This window comes from Coregonus lavaretus (assembly GCF_964263955.1).
Source record: "Coregonus lavaretus genome assembly, chromosome: 13".
NCBI classification, from domain to species: Eukaryota; Metazoa; Chordata; class Actinopteri; order Salmoniformes; family Salmonidae; genus Coregonus; species Coregonus lavaretus.
In genome coordinates, this window is record NC_140000.1 from 22,864,074 (window position 1) to 22,882,308 (window position 18,235).

Consider the following 18,235-nt stretch of genomic DNA (forward strand, 5'->3'; position numbering starts at 1 on the left):
TAATAGTGAAGACATCAAAACTATGAAATAACACATATGGAATCATGTAGTAACCAAAAGTGTTAAACAAATCAAAATATACATTTTATATTTGATATTCTTCAAAGGAGCCACCCTTTGCCTTGATGACAGCTTTGCACACTCTTGGCATTCTCTCAACCAGCTTCACCTGGAATGCTTTTCCAACAGTCTTGAAGGAGTTCCCACATATGCTGAGCACTTGTTGGCTGCTTTTCCTTCACTCTGCAGTACAACTCATCCCAAACCATCTCAATTGGGTTGAGGTCGGGGGATTGTGGAGGCCAGGTCATCTGATGCAGCACCCCATCACTCTCATTCTTGGTCAAATAGCCCTTACACAGCCTGGAGGTGTGTTGGGTCATTGTCCTGTTGAAAAACAAATGATCGTCCCACTAAGCCCAAACCAGATGGGATGGCGTATCGCTGCAGAATGCTGTGGTAGCCATGCTGGTTAAGTGTGCCTTGAATTCTAATTAAATCACAGACAGAGTCACTAGCAAAGCACCCCCACACCATCACACCTCCTCCTCCATGCTTCATGGTGGAAACTACACAGGCGGAGATCATCCGTTCTATACACCGATGGGCCATTTCGAGTATCAGGTGATGCCGTTCGGACTGACCAATGCTCCAGCAGTGTTCCAGAGTATGGTGAATGACGTCCTGAGAGATATGATCGGTCTTTTCGTGTTCGTTTACCTGGATGACATCCTGATCTTCTCTAAGGAGCTTTCCAGCCACGTCCAGCATGTCAAGCAGGTTCTACAGCGATTGTTGGAGAATCGCCTGTTCGTGAAGGCCGAGAAGTGTGAATTTCACGCCCACACTACATCCTTCCTCGGGTACATCATCTCCAGGGGAGAGATTAGGATGGACCAGGAGAAGGTTAGGGCGGTTCTGGATTGGGCCCAGCCCGGTACGAGATTGCAGCTCCAGAGGTTTCGGGGGTTTGCGAATTTCTATCGCAGATTCATCCGGGATTACAGCTGTGTGGCCGCTCCTTTAACTGCCCTGACTTCCAGTACCAGGACCTTCAGTTGGAATCCTGAGGCGGACCGAGCTTTCCTGGATTTGAAGAGGCGATTCACCAACGCACCGATTCTCTCTCAACCTGACACGGGCCGTCAGTTCGTCGTTGAAGTGGATGCGTCTGATGTGGGGGTTGGCGCCATCCTGTCCCAGCGATGCTCCACTGACGGTAAACTCCATCCCTGCGCCTACTACTCTCGTCGTCTTTCGTCTGCGGAGAGGAACTACGATGTGGGTAACCGGGAGCTTCTCGCGGTGAAGCTTGCCTTGGAGGAGTGGCGCCACTGGTTGGAGGGGGCGGAGCAACCGTTTATTGTCTGGACTGACCACAAGAATCTTGCTTACGTGCAATCGGCTAGACGTCTCAACTCCCGTCAGGCCAGGTGGGCTTTGTTTTTCGGACGCTTTAATTTTTCCTTGACGTTCCGACCTGGGTCTAAGAACGGCAAGGCGGACGCCTTGTCCTGGATGTTCTCCAAGACGGAGGAGAGTGGGGCCAAGACCGAGACGATTCTTCCCCGGAACTGTGTCGTGGGAGCAGTTATGTGTAGGATTGAGGAGGAGGTTATGGCGGCTCTTCGGACGCAGCCCGGTCCCGGTAACGGTCCACCCGGTCGGTTGTTTGTGCCTGAGTCGGTTCGTTCTGCTGTCCTCCAATGGTCCCACGGCAGCAAGATGGCTTGTCACCCTGGCGTGGCTCGGACGATGGCGTTACTTCGCAGACGATTTTGGTGGCCTGCCATGGGAGAAGATACTCTGAGGTTTGTTGCTGCCTGTCCAGTGTGTGCGCAGAATAAGAGTGCCAATCGGCCCAGCTCTGGACTTCTTCACCCCCTCCCTATTCCCCGGCGACCATGGTCGCATCTGGCCCTGGACTTTGTCACTGGGTTGCCCTCTTCTGAGGGGAACACGGTCATTCTGACTATCATGGACAGATTCAGCAAGTTCGCCCACTTTGTGCCCATTTCCAAGCTTCCCTCTGCCTCTGAGACGTCCGAGATCCTGGTTAGGGAGGTTTTCAGGGTCCACGGGTTGCCCAGTGACATAGTTTCCGACCGTGGTCCTCAGTTTACCTCTGCTGTCTGGAAGTGCTTCTGTTTGGCCATTGGAGCTACAGTCAGTCTCACATCTGGTTTTCACCCCCAATCTAATGGTCAGGCGGAGAGAGCCAACCAGAAGATGGAATCCACGCTACGCTGCTTTGTCTCCTCCAACCCCACCTCCTGGGTCTCTCAGTTGCCTTGGGTTGAGTATGCCCACAATACTCTCCCTACATCTGCCACTGGGATGTCTCCCTTCCAGTTCCTGTATGGCTACCAACCTCCCTTGTTTCCTTCTCAGGAGAAGGATCTCTCAGTGCCCTCTGTTCAGGCCCACATTCGTCGTTGCCACCGGACCTGGCATCGGGCCAGAAAGGCCCTCCTTAGAGTTTCTGACCGGTATCAGCTCCAGGCGAATCGTCGCCGGATTCCCGCCCCCACCTATACCATCGGAGATAGGGTCTGGTTGGCTACACGGGATCTTCCTCTGCGGACTGAGTCTAAGAAACTGTCACCGAAGTTCATTGGTCCGTTTGTGGTGGACTGGGAGGGGTATGGTCCTGAAGAGAGGAGTTGGATTCCTCGGCGTCAGATCCTTGATGCTGACCTCCTTCGTTACTTCTACCGCCTCCATCCTGGCGCTCCGGGTAGTCCGCCCGGTGGCGTTCGTCGGAGGGGGGGTACTGTCATGAACCCTGCGTCCTGAGTCGGTTCCTGCCTGTGTTGCCGTTTTTCTGCTCTGAATCTCCTGTTTCCTGAAGGTTCTTGAACGCTCCCTGCCTGGTTGCCAGGCGACGTTGCTAGGCGGGAGATCTCCCGATTTACCCGCACCTGCATCTCATCAGCGATCTGCACACCTGGTCCTGATCATCACCCTTCATAAGCTCTGACCTGACATCCATTCCCTGCCGGATCGTTAGCCATGAACAGTATGTTTGTCAGCGTATCAGCCTTTGAGTTACTAGCATTAGTTTTGTTGTTTTGCACCTTGTTGGCTTGCCGTGTACTTACATTTACATTACATTTTAGTCATTTAGCAGACGCTCTTATCCAGAGCGACTTACAGGAGCAATTAGGGTTAAGTGCCTTGCTTAAGGGCACATCGACAGATTTTTCACCTAGTCGGCTCGGGGATTAGAACCAGCGACCTTTCGGTTACTGGCACAACGCTCTTACCCACTAAGCTACCTGCCGCTACTTACCTCCGTTTGTTTCTATCTACAGTCATTCTCCCGGAACCTTCACCCAACCCCTGCCTGGTTGTCGGCGGCTGCCGAGCCATCATTGGATCTGCCACTTCACCTCCACCAACTCATCTCCGCCGCCCGCTCTGTCCCCTGGATTATTCTGCATCGTTTTTTGAATCTGTTAATAAATACTCACCTTCGTTCAACTCACCTTGTCCTGGTCTGCTTCTGGGTTCTGGCTTAGAAAACCGTGACATATTTGGGCTGCAATTTCTGAGGCTGGTAACTCTAATGAACTTATCCTCTGCAGCAGACGTAACTCTGGGTCTTCCTTTCCTGTGGCGGTCCTCATGAGAGCCAGTTTCATCATAGCGCTTGATGGTTTTTCGACTGCACTTGAAGAAACTTTCAAAGTTCTTCACATTTTCCAGATTGACTGACCTTCATGTCTTAAAGTAATGATGGACTGTCATTTCTCTTTGATTATTTGAGCTGTTCTTGCCATAATATGTACTTGGTCTATTACCAAGTAGGGCTATCTTCTGTATACCCCCCCACCTACCTTGTCACAACACAACTGATTGGCTCAAACGCATTAAGAAGGAAATAAATTCCATAAATTAACTTTTAACAAGGCACACCTGTTAATTGAAATGCATTCCAGGTGACTACCTCATGAATCTGGTTGAGAGAATGCAAAGCTGTCATCAAGGCAAAGCGTGGCTACTTTGAAGAATCTCAAATATAAAATATATTTTGATTTGTTTAACACTTTTTTGGTTATTACATGATTCCATATGTGTTATTTCATAGTTTTGATGTCTTCACTATTATTCTACAATGTAAAAAATAGTAAAAATAAAGACAAACCCTTGAATGAGTAGGTGTGTCCAAACTTTTGACTGGTACTGTTTACAGTTGAAGTCGGATGTTTACATACACTTAGGTTGGAGTTATTAAAACTTGTTGTTCAACCACTTCACAAATTTCTTGTTAACAAATTATAGTTTTGGCAAGTCAGTTAGGACATCTACTTTGTGCATGACACAAGTAATTTTTTCAACAATTGTTTACAGATTATTTCATTTATAATTCACTGTATCACAATTCCAGTTGGTCAGAAGTGTACATTTACAAATACATTTACATACACTAAGTTGACTGTGCCTTTAAACAGCTTTGGAAATTCCAGAAAATGATGTAATGGCTGTAGAAGCTTCTGATAGGCGAATTGACATAATTTGAATCAATTGGAGGTGTACCTGTGGATGTATTTCAAGGCCTACCTTCAAACTCAGTGCCTCTTTGCTTGACATCATGGGAAAATCAAAATAAATCAGCCAAGACCTCAGAAAAAATATTGTAGACCTCCACAAGTCTGGTTCATCCTTGGGAGCAATTTCCAAACGCCTGAAGATACCACGTTCATCTGTACAAACAATAGTACGCAAGTATAAACACCATGTGACCACACAGCCATCATACCGCTCAGGAAGGAGACACATTCTGTCTCCTAGAGATGAACGTACTTTTGTGCGAAAAGTGCAAATCAATCCCAGAACAACAGCAAAGGACCTTGTGAAGATGCTGCAGGAAACAGGTACAAAATTATCTATATCCACAGTAAAACGAGTCCTATATAAGGCCGCTCAGCAAGGAAGAAGCCACTGCTCCAAAAACGCCATAAAAAAAGCCAGACTACGGTTTGCAACTGCACATGGGGACAAATATCTTACTTTTTGGAGAAATGTCCTCTGGTCTGATGAAACAAAAATAGAACTGTTTTGGCCATAATGACCATCGTTATGTTTGGAGGAAAAAGGGGGCTGCTTGCAAGCCGAAGAACACCATCCCAACCGTAAAGCACGGGGTGGCAGCATCATGCTGTGGGGGTGATTTGCTGCAGGAGGGACTGGTGCACTTCACAAAATAGATGGCATCATGAGGAAGGAAAATTATGTGGATATATTGAAGCAACATCTCAAGACATCAGTCAGGAAGTTAAAGCTTGGTCGCAAATGGGTCTTCCAAATGGACAATGACCCCAAGCATACTTCCAAAGTTGTGACAAAATGGCTTAAGGACAACAAAGTCAAGGTATTGGACTGGCCATCACAAAGCCCTGACCTCAATCCTATAGAACATTTGTGGGCAGAACTGAAAAAGCGTGTGCGAGCAAGGAGGCCTACAAACCTGACTCAGTTACATCAGCTCTGTCAGGAGGAATGGGCCAAAATTCACGCAACTTATTGTGGGAAGCTTGTGAAAGGCTACCCGAAACGTTTGACCCAAGTTAAACAATTTAAAGGCAATGCTACCAAATACTAATTGAGTGTATGTAAAATTCTGACCCACTGGGAATGTGATGAAAGAAATAAAAGCTGAAATAAATCATTCTCTCTACTATTATTCTGACATTTCACATTCTTAAAATAAAGTGGTGATCCTAACTGACCTAAAACAGGGAATTTTTACTAGGATTAAATGTCAGGAATTGTGAAAAACTGAGTTTAAATGTATTTGGCTAAGGTGTATGTAAACTTCCGACTTCAACTGTGTAAACCTAGATGTAAATCATTGGTCCTGTACTGTCAAACGTAAAATTGCAATGCTGAGAAAAAAAGTGGGCAAATACTTTTATATATTAAATATTATATTTAAAGGGGCAATCTGCATTTGCTACATCAATTTTTGGATTTATGAATTAATGATATAAATAAAATAAAATACAATTTTATTTGTCACATACACGTGTTTAGCAGATGTTATTGCAGGTGTAGCGAAATGCTTGTGCTTCAAGCTCCGACAGTGCAGTAATATCTAACAAGTAATGTCTAATAATTTCACAACATAAACCCAATACACACAAATCTAAGTAAGGAATGGAATTTAAGAATATATATATATATATGGACAAGCAATGACAGAGCGGCATGGACTATGATACAGTAGACTATATATACATTGATTCTTGAAGGATATAACTTATGCCTCATGAGCTTAGTTCAACTGTCACACCCTATCAAAACCCAAAATATAAGCTTGTTTTACTCCGATGTTTGTAAACAATGTAAATGTAAAGAAAAACTGCGTCCTCAAAACTTGGTTAAAAATAAAATGTTAACGTCATGGATGGTCAGTCCTTTTATCGTTATATTAATGAATGTGAGAGAGGTTACATTTTCCCAGGCCCATCCCTCAGCCTTTTACCATACCATAACAGAGGCGGGGTGTCTACTTAGTTATTGTTTCAACTACAGATCAGCCCTTTAAATTATTGGAGTTTTATGTGCGGTAATGAGTATAAAATCCCACATGCATTCATTTCATTCTTTGATGACATGAGAATTAGGTTTTGAAGGTGAATAATAGCCTATTAGGCCTAATAACTAAATCAAAGCATTCACGACCCTAATGCATTTTACCTAAAGTCATATCTTATAAAAATAATTAATGACAGCTGTGATGGAAACAGGAAGTTTCGGTAGGATACAATTTTATAAATTCCAACAGATCATTTGTTCATTGGACATGGTGGGATCTTTTTGTGTAGGTAAAATTAGTTATGTGAGAAATGGCGGTGGAAACGCCTTTATGAGCAAATATTGATTTGATATAATAATTATCATACGAACGTACATTTGGATGTGGCGCGCGCGCGCAGGGAGGCCCCGAGTGTTCCCCAATGCTGGATGAACATTTTGGGATTCCCTGGTGTAGAGAATCATTGTACCATCTAAACCAAGGGTGTCAAACTCATTCCATGGAGGGCAGAGTGTCTGCGGGTATTTGTTTTTTTCCTTTCAATTAAGACCTAGACAACCAGGTGAGAGGAGTTTTATACTAATTACTGACCTTACAGTTTTTCTCGATTGTTTACACACATTTTCTGAAAGCATGCCTCATTCTCAGAACTCTACACACAAATAAAAAAACACACACACAATGGGCAAAACCCCTCAATTCTCCAGCAAAATGAAATTTTACATTCAAAACAATGTTATTTCTTATCAAAATGGTATTTTTTGTTTTCAAATGACACACACAAACCATCATATGAATAGACATTTATAAGAACCAGTTGAACACTGATGTGCTCAATGTAAAACACTATGATGAATGGAAAACACTTCTTCTCCATTCATCAAAATGACTTAGGCCTTTTTTTGGTTCAGTGTTGCCATTACTACAGACAGTACATACATAAGTGTGTTGTAAAATATTTGAGAATATTGTTTTTATACTCAGAACACACAAATACACGGTAACAAATATATTTCATTTTTCCCACAAAAACAATGTACACAGTGTACATCCCATTCCCAACCAACACAAAGTTGCACATACATTGGTCTACATACAAAACAGAAGAATTCATGTATACAGTTACAGTAAAAAAAAAAAAAAAAACTATGCTGCATCCTCTCTTCTGTAGCGGGCTGGCCACAGCACCTCATCCACATCACAAGCAATGTTTTCCCTGGCCAAGCAGCGGGGGAAATATCGCCTAGCATGGCGATTCCAGCCATGAAAAGCATCAGCTGCTATATCTCCACATGCGTCTTCCATAGCTTGGAGAAGAGGTATATGCATTTGTGGATTTCGGTCATACTCTACCTGATCTGGTGGAATGAGTGTGTTGTGTAGGGTGTCCAGGAATGTGATCAGATGGGCGGTGTTGTAGGGGCCAAGGGTAGCATGGTGATGTATGACGCCGTGGTGGGTAATCGCTGCACACATTGTGATGTTCCCTCCGCGCTGGCCAGGGACTTGAACAATGGCACGCTGGCCGATGATATTCCTTCCCCTCTTTTGTCTTTTTGTGAGGTTGAATCCAACATTATCAATGAAGATGAACTGGTGTTCCACTGCAGCCACCTCTAGCTCAAGGACTCTCTGAAACACACATGACAATATCAGAAATAGACATGGAGTGGTCACTATTGTGAAGCACAATCATTATGATTACAATACTGAAATATGTATAATTTATACAGTGTTGAGAGTATGCATCAATTGTGGGATTGTATAGGACTCACTTGCACATAGTTATATCGCAATTATTTGACTCTTTCTGAATTGCGTTCAAATGGCACCCTGTAGACCTGCATCATCCTGAGATTATTTCTGCGCAAGACACGGTCCAGTGTTGATAAGCTTACCCTATCAATATTTTGAAATATCTCATTGTTTTCTATTATTTTTCTTTGTATTTGCCGTAATGTTATGGCGTTCTTTTCTAGGACCATGTTCATGATTTCAGTTTCCTGTTCAGGAGACAAACACGTTCCCGACCACCTTGTGTTGGTAATCTTTCAGTTCTGCCAAACAAATAGTAAAATGCTGTAAATACAAAGTAGAAATACATTTCCCAAATACTTGAAACATACTTGATTTTTACAGTCCTACAGAACAGTCCACAGGCAATACTGTACTACTGTACTCATTGAGTACTGTATTGATATGAAGTACTGCAATTTTCTAGTGAGAGTAGATTTCTTACCTATTCTCATTTCGGAATGTCCGGATGATGGATGCTATAGTGTACCTGCTCAAATTTGGCTGTACTCTTTGCCCAGCCTCCCTCATTGTTAGACCATGGTTGACCACATGATCAACCAAAGTGGCTCGGATCTCATCAGAGATTACGGTCCTTGGCCTTCCTCGTCCTCGTCCTCGTACTCTCACTCTCACTCTCACTCTCACTCTCACTCTCACTCTCACTCTCACTCTCACTCTCACTCTCACTCTCACTCCTCTGGCTCTGCCTCTGTTTCCAATGTTGGCATCCATTGCTCCAAAACAGAAGAGCTCACCTGTTGCCCTTTTATGCTAAAGCTCTGATTGCTAATTGTAAAACTGTGTGACGGGTGTTTGCCCATGTGATGAGTCAGTGTGCATATTTGAATGGCAGTGTGTTCATTGTGAAAACAAGAGCTTTTCTGCATGAAAATTGTGCCAAATGCAAAGATTTGTGTGTAGTGTTTTGAAAAAAGTGTGTTGTAGAACTGCAATTTGAGTGTAAAGCAGGAATTGTGCTTGTAGTTTAGCAGAATTGGTTCAGGGGGTTGGTGCATGAGTTACATGTTGTGGTCATTGTGTCTCAAGTACCAGTATTTGTGTGTAAACAATTGAGAAACTGTAATCAATCAAGTACAAGGGTGGAGCGAAAGCCAGCAGACACTCCGTGCTCCATGGAATTAGTTTGACACGTGATCTAAACTGCTGTGAAATATATTTTCCATAACCAAAAACATTGTAGCCTAAAAGATGCACACACAAATCTTAAAACCGGGAGCCATAGCGCACATAAAACAGTTCTACCGCTTCTTAGTATGAAAAAGTATGAAAATGTATGCACTCACTCTGGATAAGAGCGTCTGCTAAATGACTAAAATATAAAATGTCTTAGACTTGTTTTCAATGAGAATGACAGTAACATGTGACATATTGCAGCTTTAAGCGAAAAGGTACATTTTGTATGAACTACATCCTCAGGCACTGACTTTTATCCGCAACAAGTATGTTTGGTGGAAACACCACTGGTGGGAAAATGGGCATATTTTTCTTTATGCAGATTTTAGAATATTCGCATGAAAATCTGAATACAATTGGGTGGAAACCTAGCTAATGACATCCTTAATGAGGCTAGTCTCACATTGGTGACTGCAGATCAAGGCTGAGAAGTGTGCTTAACCTTTCTCAAAGACAATGAAAACGGTAGGTAAACACTAGGAGACCACGCCTATCCTTTATCAGTATGCTATAATTCAGTGGCCAATCTGCAGAGGTCATACCACCAGAACTTGTGTGAAACTCCTTGGGCCAGAGCTGTATGTGAGTATCCCAATCTTTAGCCATATGAAACATTTTATTTCAGTCTTGGTATTGGAAAGCCATTTAGAAAAGGTAGGCTATATGGAAAATCAGGAGTAGGATTTTTGGATTTGCATTATTATGTTATTCATGTTCCAATTTGCAGGTTGTTGCATGTTTTTCTCCTTTAACGTGACCATGAGGACAACTGAGAAAGGTCTGTTTTTCCACCTCTACATGTTACTGCTTTTTGTGTAAGTATGGCTACAGGTATTTCAAATAAATTCCCATTAATTCCAGAATATATATTTTAGGCGTTTACATTGTCCACTCTAAATTGAACCTACCATTTCTTCCTTTAGTTTAAAAAAAAGTTTATGAAAAGTGAGCAAAATGTTGTGAGTCAGTTCATGTTTTTGTGGTATATCATACATATGGCTTTGGTGCAATGACTTGTAATTCACAGGGATACACAGATATTTAAGAAAAAGTAAGCATAGTATATATATATATATATATTAGTATTTTAAATCAAGGTTTCTTTATTTGGCTTTTCAATATTTTACAGACGCTCATGCCCCCCCCAATCCCATGCTCCATTGACTGATTATTTTCTCCCATCTGTGTATGATATCTGTTGAAACAGCATGGTACCTGAGTAAAGCCTCTCTTCAACATTTCAGTCAATCCTTTGTTGTATGATTTACTTTTAGAGGTTTTTGCCAAGGAAAGGACCTCTTCTTCAATGACTATAAAGGACTCCTACTCCCAGAATCCTACAAGATTGGCTGGATGGAGGACATTGATGACAAAAAGTTAATCTCTGACATCACCATCCCTGGTACCCATGACACCATGGCTCTCTATTGAGGCCCAGCGGCAGAGTGTCAGGCCTGGGATTTGGGGGATCAGCTGAGGGCCGGCATACGCTATCTGGACCTCAGGATATTTGCCTTTGAAAACAAACTCTATATCATGCACTGGGTTGTCTACCAACACAAGTCGTTCAATGAGGTCCTTGACACGATCAGAGCATTTCTGTCCGAATTCAGAAGTGAGGCGGTTCTCATTAGAGCAAAGCCTGATTTGTTTGATAAAGAGAATGTTGAGGAGCTGGTTGGAAAAATGATTAGTGATGATAAAGATGTATGGGTGAAGTCTGACATGCCAACTATGGCTGAGGCAAGAGGAAAGGTGATATTTATACAGAAATCCAGCTTTAAGCTGGGCATTCCTCTCTTGGATACAGACAGCAAGGGTGACTATGAAGTTACTCATATTGCAGACAAGGAGAACAAAATTGTGAAACACTTGACACAAGCTTCAGGCGATTGTGGTGTTGATGATATAGTTCTGAGCTACTCCAGTGGCACTGGCATTGGCACACTGTTGGGCATGTTTCCAACTCCCAAGAAGGTGGCTGAAAAGATTAACCCCAGGCTCGATCAGTATCTGAGACAGTTCTCCAGTGACCACACCAGGGCATGTTTCGGGGTGATTGCCATGGACTTTCCTAGTATCGACCTCATTCAAACAGTCATTAAGCTCAATGATTGGTGAAGTGTTCACCCATGGAAGTCATAATTATATTGCTTTCTGAAATAAATGTTAGTTGACAGCATTAGATTAAGTCAAGCAACAACACATGGCATATACTATACTTGATTGTGCTTATATTGAAAAGGAGCGAGATAGAAGAGTAAAGACTAAAGTAAAGACTTTAGTGATTGTAACGTGATATTGGCATGCACTCTTAAACAACAATAATGAAGACTTGGCACTGTAACGTCTTTGTTCTTCAGTTTGTCAGGAAATGACAGGAATCCATTATATGTTTATTATTCAGTGAGGGAAGGGTTAACCTCTCAGGTCCTCTTTAAACTGAGAAGGAGGTACTGCTGGGATCTAGCTGAAACTGGCTGAGCCCTCCCTACCAGCTACTTCCTTGTAAGGAAACCAAACTGCGCAACAAGCAGACTGGTCTGCCACTGTGATTACACAGGACCTGTAGAGGTGTCCATCTCAATTGCCAGGAACGGGTGAGTTCACTTTCTCTAAAATATGTGTTTGTTGTTGAAGAATACGTTTTGAGTGAATTTAAATGGGTGTGTAGTTGTTTCATGCTCTCAAAAAGAAATGATGTAATCAAATGTAATTACAAAATAGTAAATAAATAGATTATACGGAACAATTCATACTGCAAATTGAAGTTCAACAGTTATAAAATCTATGCAAACATTTGTCATGGTTTGTTTACATTCTCTCGTGAGTCAGGGGGAAGAATTTGAGTGTTTCGGGAACACCCAATGGTTGAGTTCGTTTTGCATGGCTGGGTGCCCCTGGTGGGCAGACTTTGCTTATTTTAGACTATTCCATTGGTCCTTAAGTGAAATCTCCACTCACCCGGGGCACCGAGCCACGCAAAACAAACTCCACCACTGACAGAGGGATGTGTAACTCCTGGATAGTACTTTATTTCACAGTACTGTTTAAGCTGCTTTACTAGGACATTATATGGTATGGTTACTTTCTGCTGCCAACTAAAAATAATGAAACACTATTTGTAAATACATGTAGCCTACTTGGTACAAAATGGGTGGCGAGCTTTCTAATGCAAAATGGCTGCCATTGATGGCATCACCCAGGTGAGTGCTACACATTGTAAGTGGATGATGTGAGTTTCCCCCATATATATCTAAGTAAACAATCGGTAGCCTAAATTCTTTACCCTAAGGTGCTGCTGTACTGAATTAATTGAATGCATAAGTTAATTGAGCAACATGGTCATACAATTGCTGTTTCAAGTCATTTCCCAGAAGAGGGGTTTTTATGTTGTGCACTTCCTGCTCAGATGTAGCTCTACACCCACTCATCACCACACCATCTCCTATCAGCTTTCAATGAGGCAAGATATTACCACAATGAGAGATGGAACCTGTTTGTCACTATAACCCAATAAACACCGTAGCAGTGACAGTAAGAGTGCCCTTATTTAGGGCAGATTCAGAGTGTGCTGTGCAATGCAATAAATCCTCTAACGAAATGCATAGTTGGTCCTTTAAAAAAGTTGTATCCTACAGATACAACACAGACATGATCAGATGTTATTGGGATGAATGTGCACCTTTTAACATCATGACTTATAAGGCAACACAGTTATTTTAACGTTAAGATTTTTGTTCTACCTTCCGTTTTATCTTAGAGCTGTGTAACCAAGAGTGACCAGCATGTCAGTGACTGTGACCAAAGGCGAAGGGGTGACTGTGTTCACCGTGAACTCTAAAGAAGGAAGCAGTTGGCCCCTGCTGTGTCAAATACTTGGGACCCTGTGCTACAGCCCAGCATGCTCTGTGTCCCAGGGATTGAGGAGGCTCCAAGCAAGTTCCCAGTCAGCTCTGGGGGTGGGTGAACTAAAATAACACACAGACCAGATGTGCGCACACACACCACAACATACATGTCTATCATCAGTATTGTCTATCATCACTGGGTCACACAATTGTCATCGGAAGTGAGAGAGATTTATCGAAATTTATTATTTTCTTCTTTCACAGATTATACAGATCATGGTGGGAGTACTCAACATTGGCTTGGGAGTGATCCTTATTGATTATTCTAGCCTACTGCGATGGAATGGGACTCCTTTTTGGCTTGGTGGTGTGGTAAGCTTACTTTATTTTGTTATCTTTTACCATGTTATCATGTTTAGTATGAAGGCACATGATTTCACTTGGAGTTATAACCACAGTAAACAAAGGAAACATATAAGTAACTTTATTTATTTTTTTATTTCGGCCTGCCTACCCACACTTAAGTAGTCTTTTTTTATAAAATGAAGGGTTAAAGTCAAATGTCTGTGTATTTTCTTGCGAAATGTTTGTTAATTATCAGGACAAATAATGTGTCGATTGTGTAGGTTGTGTGTATTTGATTTTGATATTTGTGTGCACTCTCCTCAGTTTATAGCAGTTGGCATCATGTGTATCTTGGCTGAGAAGTTCCCCAGTCCCTGCTTGGTGAGTTGTTCACTGATGCACATACCTTAACTGTTTCCTGTCATTCCTTAGCCTCATTCCCTTCCTTCATTGAACAATCATTCAATCTGATCCAGTTTAATTATAATCATCAACTGAATATCTGAGACAACTGGTACTCAGTGGTTTACTCAATTGAGTCAAACTGGTTTTGTATTCCCTGATTGTGTTTTAGGTGGGCATCAATGTGTTAATGAATCTGTCAGGTGCTGCTCTGGCCATTACTGGAATTGTGCTGTATGCTGTAGACCTAGCAAACGACCATTTCTGGTGGACTTGCAATGAGGACAACTACAACTGGCGAGATGACTACTATGGCGGCCGGGTGACAAAACCACCCAATGATCAGCAGAGGGATAGACTCTTGGAAAATTGCAAAGATGCCAAGCAGATTGCACAGGTGAGTGCTTTTGAATGACGTTTTTTGATTAGATGGTTAGATGGATCAAACTGCTAAATGTATTAATGAACATGTGTCCTTAAACGGCGCTAGTGGGTACCATGTTTAAAGCACACTCTAATAGCTGGGATGCCAGTCTTTCTGTATTTTCCAGTGTTCACCAACACGGCTATCTTGCTAAACAATCCAGTCAACTGTCAATATGTTCAAATCCTCCTCCATGTGTTTCCGTTCTACCATTTAGATGTTGATGAATGCCTTGGACATCGTGCTCATCGTCCTTGCAGTCCTTCAGCTTTGTGTTACCTTCAGCTCTGCTGTCTTGGGTCTCAAGGCTTTGTGCAAGAATGGAAAGGAGGGAAAACAGGTATGAACAGAGATCCCTTGAACAGAGCGAATACAACGGCCATACAAATGGAAGTAGAATACGGATTTGTAGATACACACAACCAAGGTAATGTTTGTTGTGTCCTGCCAAGTAATGTGTAACCTTGCACTGATATGTTGCAGAACATCCAGGACCTGGAGCAGTACAAGCCTCTGCTGGAGGAGGTCACCACTAACCCTGCAGCTTAAAGACAGCACTGATCTGATATACTTTATTGTCTCAGAGGGGAAATTTGTCACGGACGATTAAAGAGTGCTGCTGCTTCTGTTTTGTTATATACACACAGTATGTAGTACATGTAGTTCACTTACTTAATTTACTGTAAAGCCTACTGTGACTTGCTTTGTTTAAATGATAACTGACACTGATTGTATGTCTTCATGCAGTTTTAGTCATGTTTTTTGTATTTGTAATTTTTTCAAAACTGGACAGTTATAAAGTGGAATATATCAAGTTAATTACTGAATTGACTGTTGTATATTTTTTTTGTTGTTGAGTATTTCAATATTTCCTTACCTTATCTTTTATTCTGTTCCCCCCCCAAAAATAAACAAACTGTCTTAGCTCACCCGTTTCAAAATCGTTTTACTTAACTTTGCCATCAGGTGGCAGTCATTCCCATACAAACCTACACCATTGGTTAATCATAGGTTTTCTTGGAGGTAACTGCCAAAATAAAGGGAAACACCAACATCAAGTGTCTTAAGGTCTAAGCCCCTAGGTTGCAATAGCTACTAAGCTAACATATGGAATTGTTTTAAGATGGTCATAAAATTGATAATTTAGCCATTTGATTTGGAATTTTAGGACCCCTGTAGGGATATAAAATATATATATATATATTTGATGAAACATTGAATTTGGCCTTTACTGCTATAACCCATAGAAACACATTGATTAACACATTTGTGTATGGCAAAACAGACAGTCCAAAAATAAATCATAAGAAATAAGGTTTTGAAGTGTCTGTCCTATACACTGCCGTAACACAGTTTCTCTGGACCCCCGCAAGGTTGGAGTGGGCCCCACACTGCCTAAAATAAAGAAACCTAGAATGCGTCAGCCAGAGAGCCACTCATAAAGTTTAGACTACCAACCACTGTCCATGGTTTTGAAATTGGGACATATCTATGCGGCTGCCTATCGAATCGATGATAGGCTTTCTGTGGTTCCAGGGCATGTAGCCTACAGCTTTGCTTTAGCTAATGGATAAATGTTTATTGGTAGGCCTATTTGGTCGTCATGTTCTCATGTTAAGCTTAACATTTCACGAAGCTATACACGGTGTCGCAAGGCTGCCATGATTTAGACTTCTGGCTCGTGGCAATAATGTAACTACTTGTTCAGTAATTCAACTTGGAAATTCAAACATTGCAGATTGTAAAATGTATTTTCGATACAACAGAATACCAATTTATTTAAAAAACATACAAATGTCCTGTATAGCCTACTTGCATGACATGAGCCTTCCTCATGCTCTCTCCCAGCTTGGATATAAAGTTGTTGTGTGTAAAACCAGTCTATTAATGCCAAATAATACAGTCAGTCCACCCTCAAAACACTAGCTTACAATGGATTGTTTCATTATGCAGTGTAGCCTACTATCTATAGCTACAGTACATTCGGAAAGTGTTCCGACCCCATCCCTTTTTCCAAATGTTGTTTAATTACAGCCTCATTCTAAATCGGATTAAATGTAATATTTGCTTCATCAATCTACACACAGTACCACATAATGACAAAGCGAAAACAGGTTTATAGAATTGTTTGCACATTTAAAAAAAAACTACCAGATACCTTATTTACATAAGTATTCAGAACCTTTGCTATGAGACTCGAAATTGAGCTCAGGTGTATCCTGTTTCCATTGATCATCCTTGAGATGTTTGTACAACTTGATTGGACTCCACCTGTGGTAAATTTAATTGATTGGACATGATTTGGAAAGGCACACACTGTCTATATAAGGTCCCACAGTTGACAGTGCATGTCAGAGCAAAAACCAAGCCATGAGGTTGAAGGAATTGTGTCAAGGCACAGATCTGGGGAAGGGTACCAAAAATTGTCTGCAGCATTGAAGGTCCCGAAAAACACAGTGGCCTCCATCATTCTTAAATGGAATAAGTTTGGAACCACCAAGCCTCTTCCTAGAGCTGGCCGGCCGGCCAAACTGCGCAATCGGGGGAGAAGGGCCTTGGTCAGGGAGGTGACCAAGAACCCGATGGTCACTCTGACAGAGTTCCTCTGTGGAGATGGGAGAACCTTCCAGAAGGACAACCATCTCTGCAGCACTCCACCAATCAGGCCTTTATGGTAGAATGGCCAGACGGAAGCTAATCCTTAGTAAAAGGCACATGACGGCCCGCTTGGCGTTTGCCAAAAGGCACCTAAAGGACTCTCAGACCATGAGAAACAAGATTCTCTGGTCTGATGAAACCAAGATTGAACTCTTTGGCCTGAATGCCAAGCATCACGTCTGGAGGAAACCTGGCACCATCCCTACGGTGAAGCATGGTGGAGGCAGCATCATGCTGTGGGGATGTTTTTCAGCGACTGGGAAACTAGTCGGGATCGAGGGAAAGATGAATGGCGCAAAGTACAGAGATCCTTGATGAAAACCTGCTCCAGAGCACCTCAGACTGGGGCGAAGGTTCACCTTCCAACAGGACAACTACCCTAATCACACAGCCAAGACAACGCAGGAGTGGCTTTGGGACAAGTGTCTGAGTGGCCCAGCCAGAGCCCGAACTTGAACCCGATAGAACATCTCTGGTGAGACCTGACGATAGCTGTGCAGCGACGCTCCCCATCCAACCTGATAGAGCTTGAGAGGATCTGCAGAGAAGAATGGGAGAAATTCCCCAAATACAGGTGTGCCAAGCTTGTAGCGTCACACCCAAGAAGACTCTAGGCTGTGAAAGGTGCTTCAACAAAGTACTGAGTAAAGGGTCTGAATTCTTATGTAAATGTAATATTTCAGTTTTATTTTTATACATTTGCTAAAATGTCTAAAGCTGTTTTTGCTTTGTCATTATGGGATATTGTGGGGGAGAGGGGGAGAATTTGCTCAATTTTAGAGTAAGGCTGTAACGTAACAAAATGTGGAAAAAGTCAAGGGGTCTGAATACTTTCTGACTGCACTGTAAGTGATATTTCCACAGTATAATTTTTTTAGGGCAGTTGAATTGTGGGTACATACCACAATGTTGTAATTTTAATCAGACAGATTCCCATTCTGTTTGATTTTAATAAATACTTTAGGATCAGAAGGAGCAAGCTGCAAAGTGACAGTCACCTGCTCCTGCCACTAGCCTTGCCGC

At 42.3% G+C, this 18,235-nt stretch overlaps 1 protein-coding gene and 1 pseudogene across 2 annotated transcripts; both read left to right on the plus strand.

The window, feature by feature from the left end:
* The first annotated feature begins 10,267 nt into the window (after nt 1-10,267).
* Nucleotides 10,268-11,653, plus strand: LOC311140371 (1-phosphatidylinositol phosphodiesterase-like; annotated as a pseudogene). Its single transcript has 2 exons — nt 10,268-10,347; nt 10,807-11,653. The product of its transcript is annotated as a 1-phosphatidylinositol phosphodiesterase-like (transcript).
* A 269-nt stretch (nt 11,654-11,922) lies between these two features.
* Nucleotides 11,923-15,483, plus strand: LOC311140372 (uncharacterized protein). Its single transcript, XM_084175401.1, has 7 exons — nt 11,923-12,132; nt 13,296-13,494; nt 13,648-13,755; nt 14,053-14,109; nt 14,303-14,527; nt 14,772-14,894; nt 15,038-15,483. The coding sequence occupies exons 2-7, from the start codon at nt 13,321-13,323 to the stop codon at nt 15,101-15,103; spliced, it is 753 nt and encodes a 250-aa protein (XP_084031527.1). The 5' UTR covers nt 11,923-12,132; nt 13,296-13,320; the 3' UTR covers nt 15,104-15,483.
* The last annotated feature ends 2,752 nt before the right edge of the window (nt 15,484-18,235 follow it).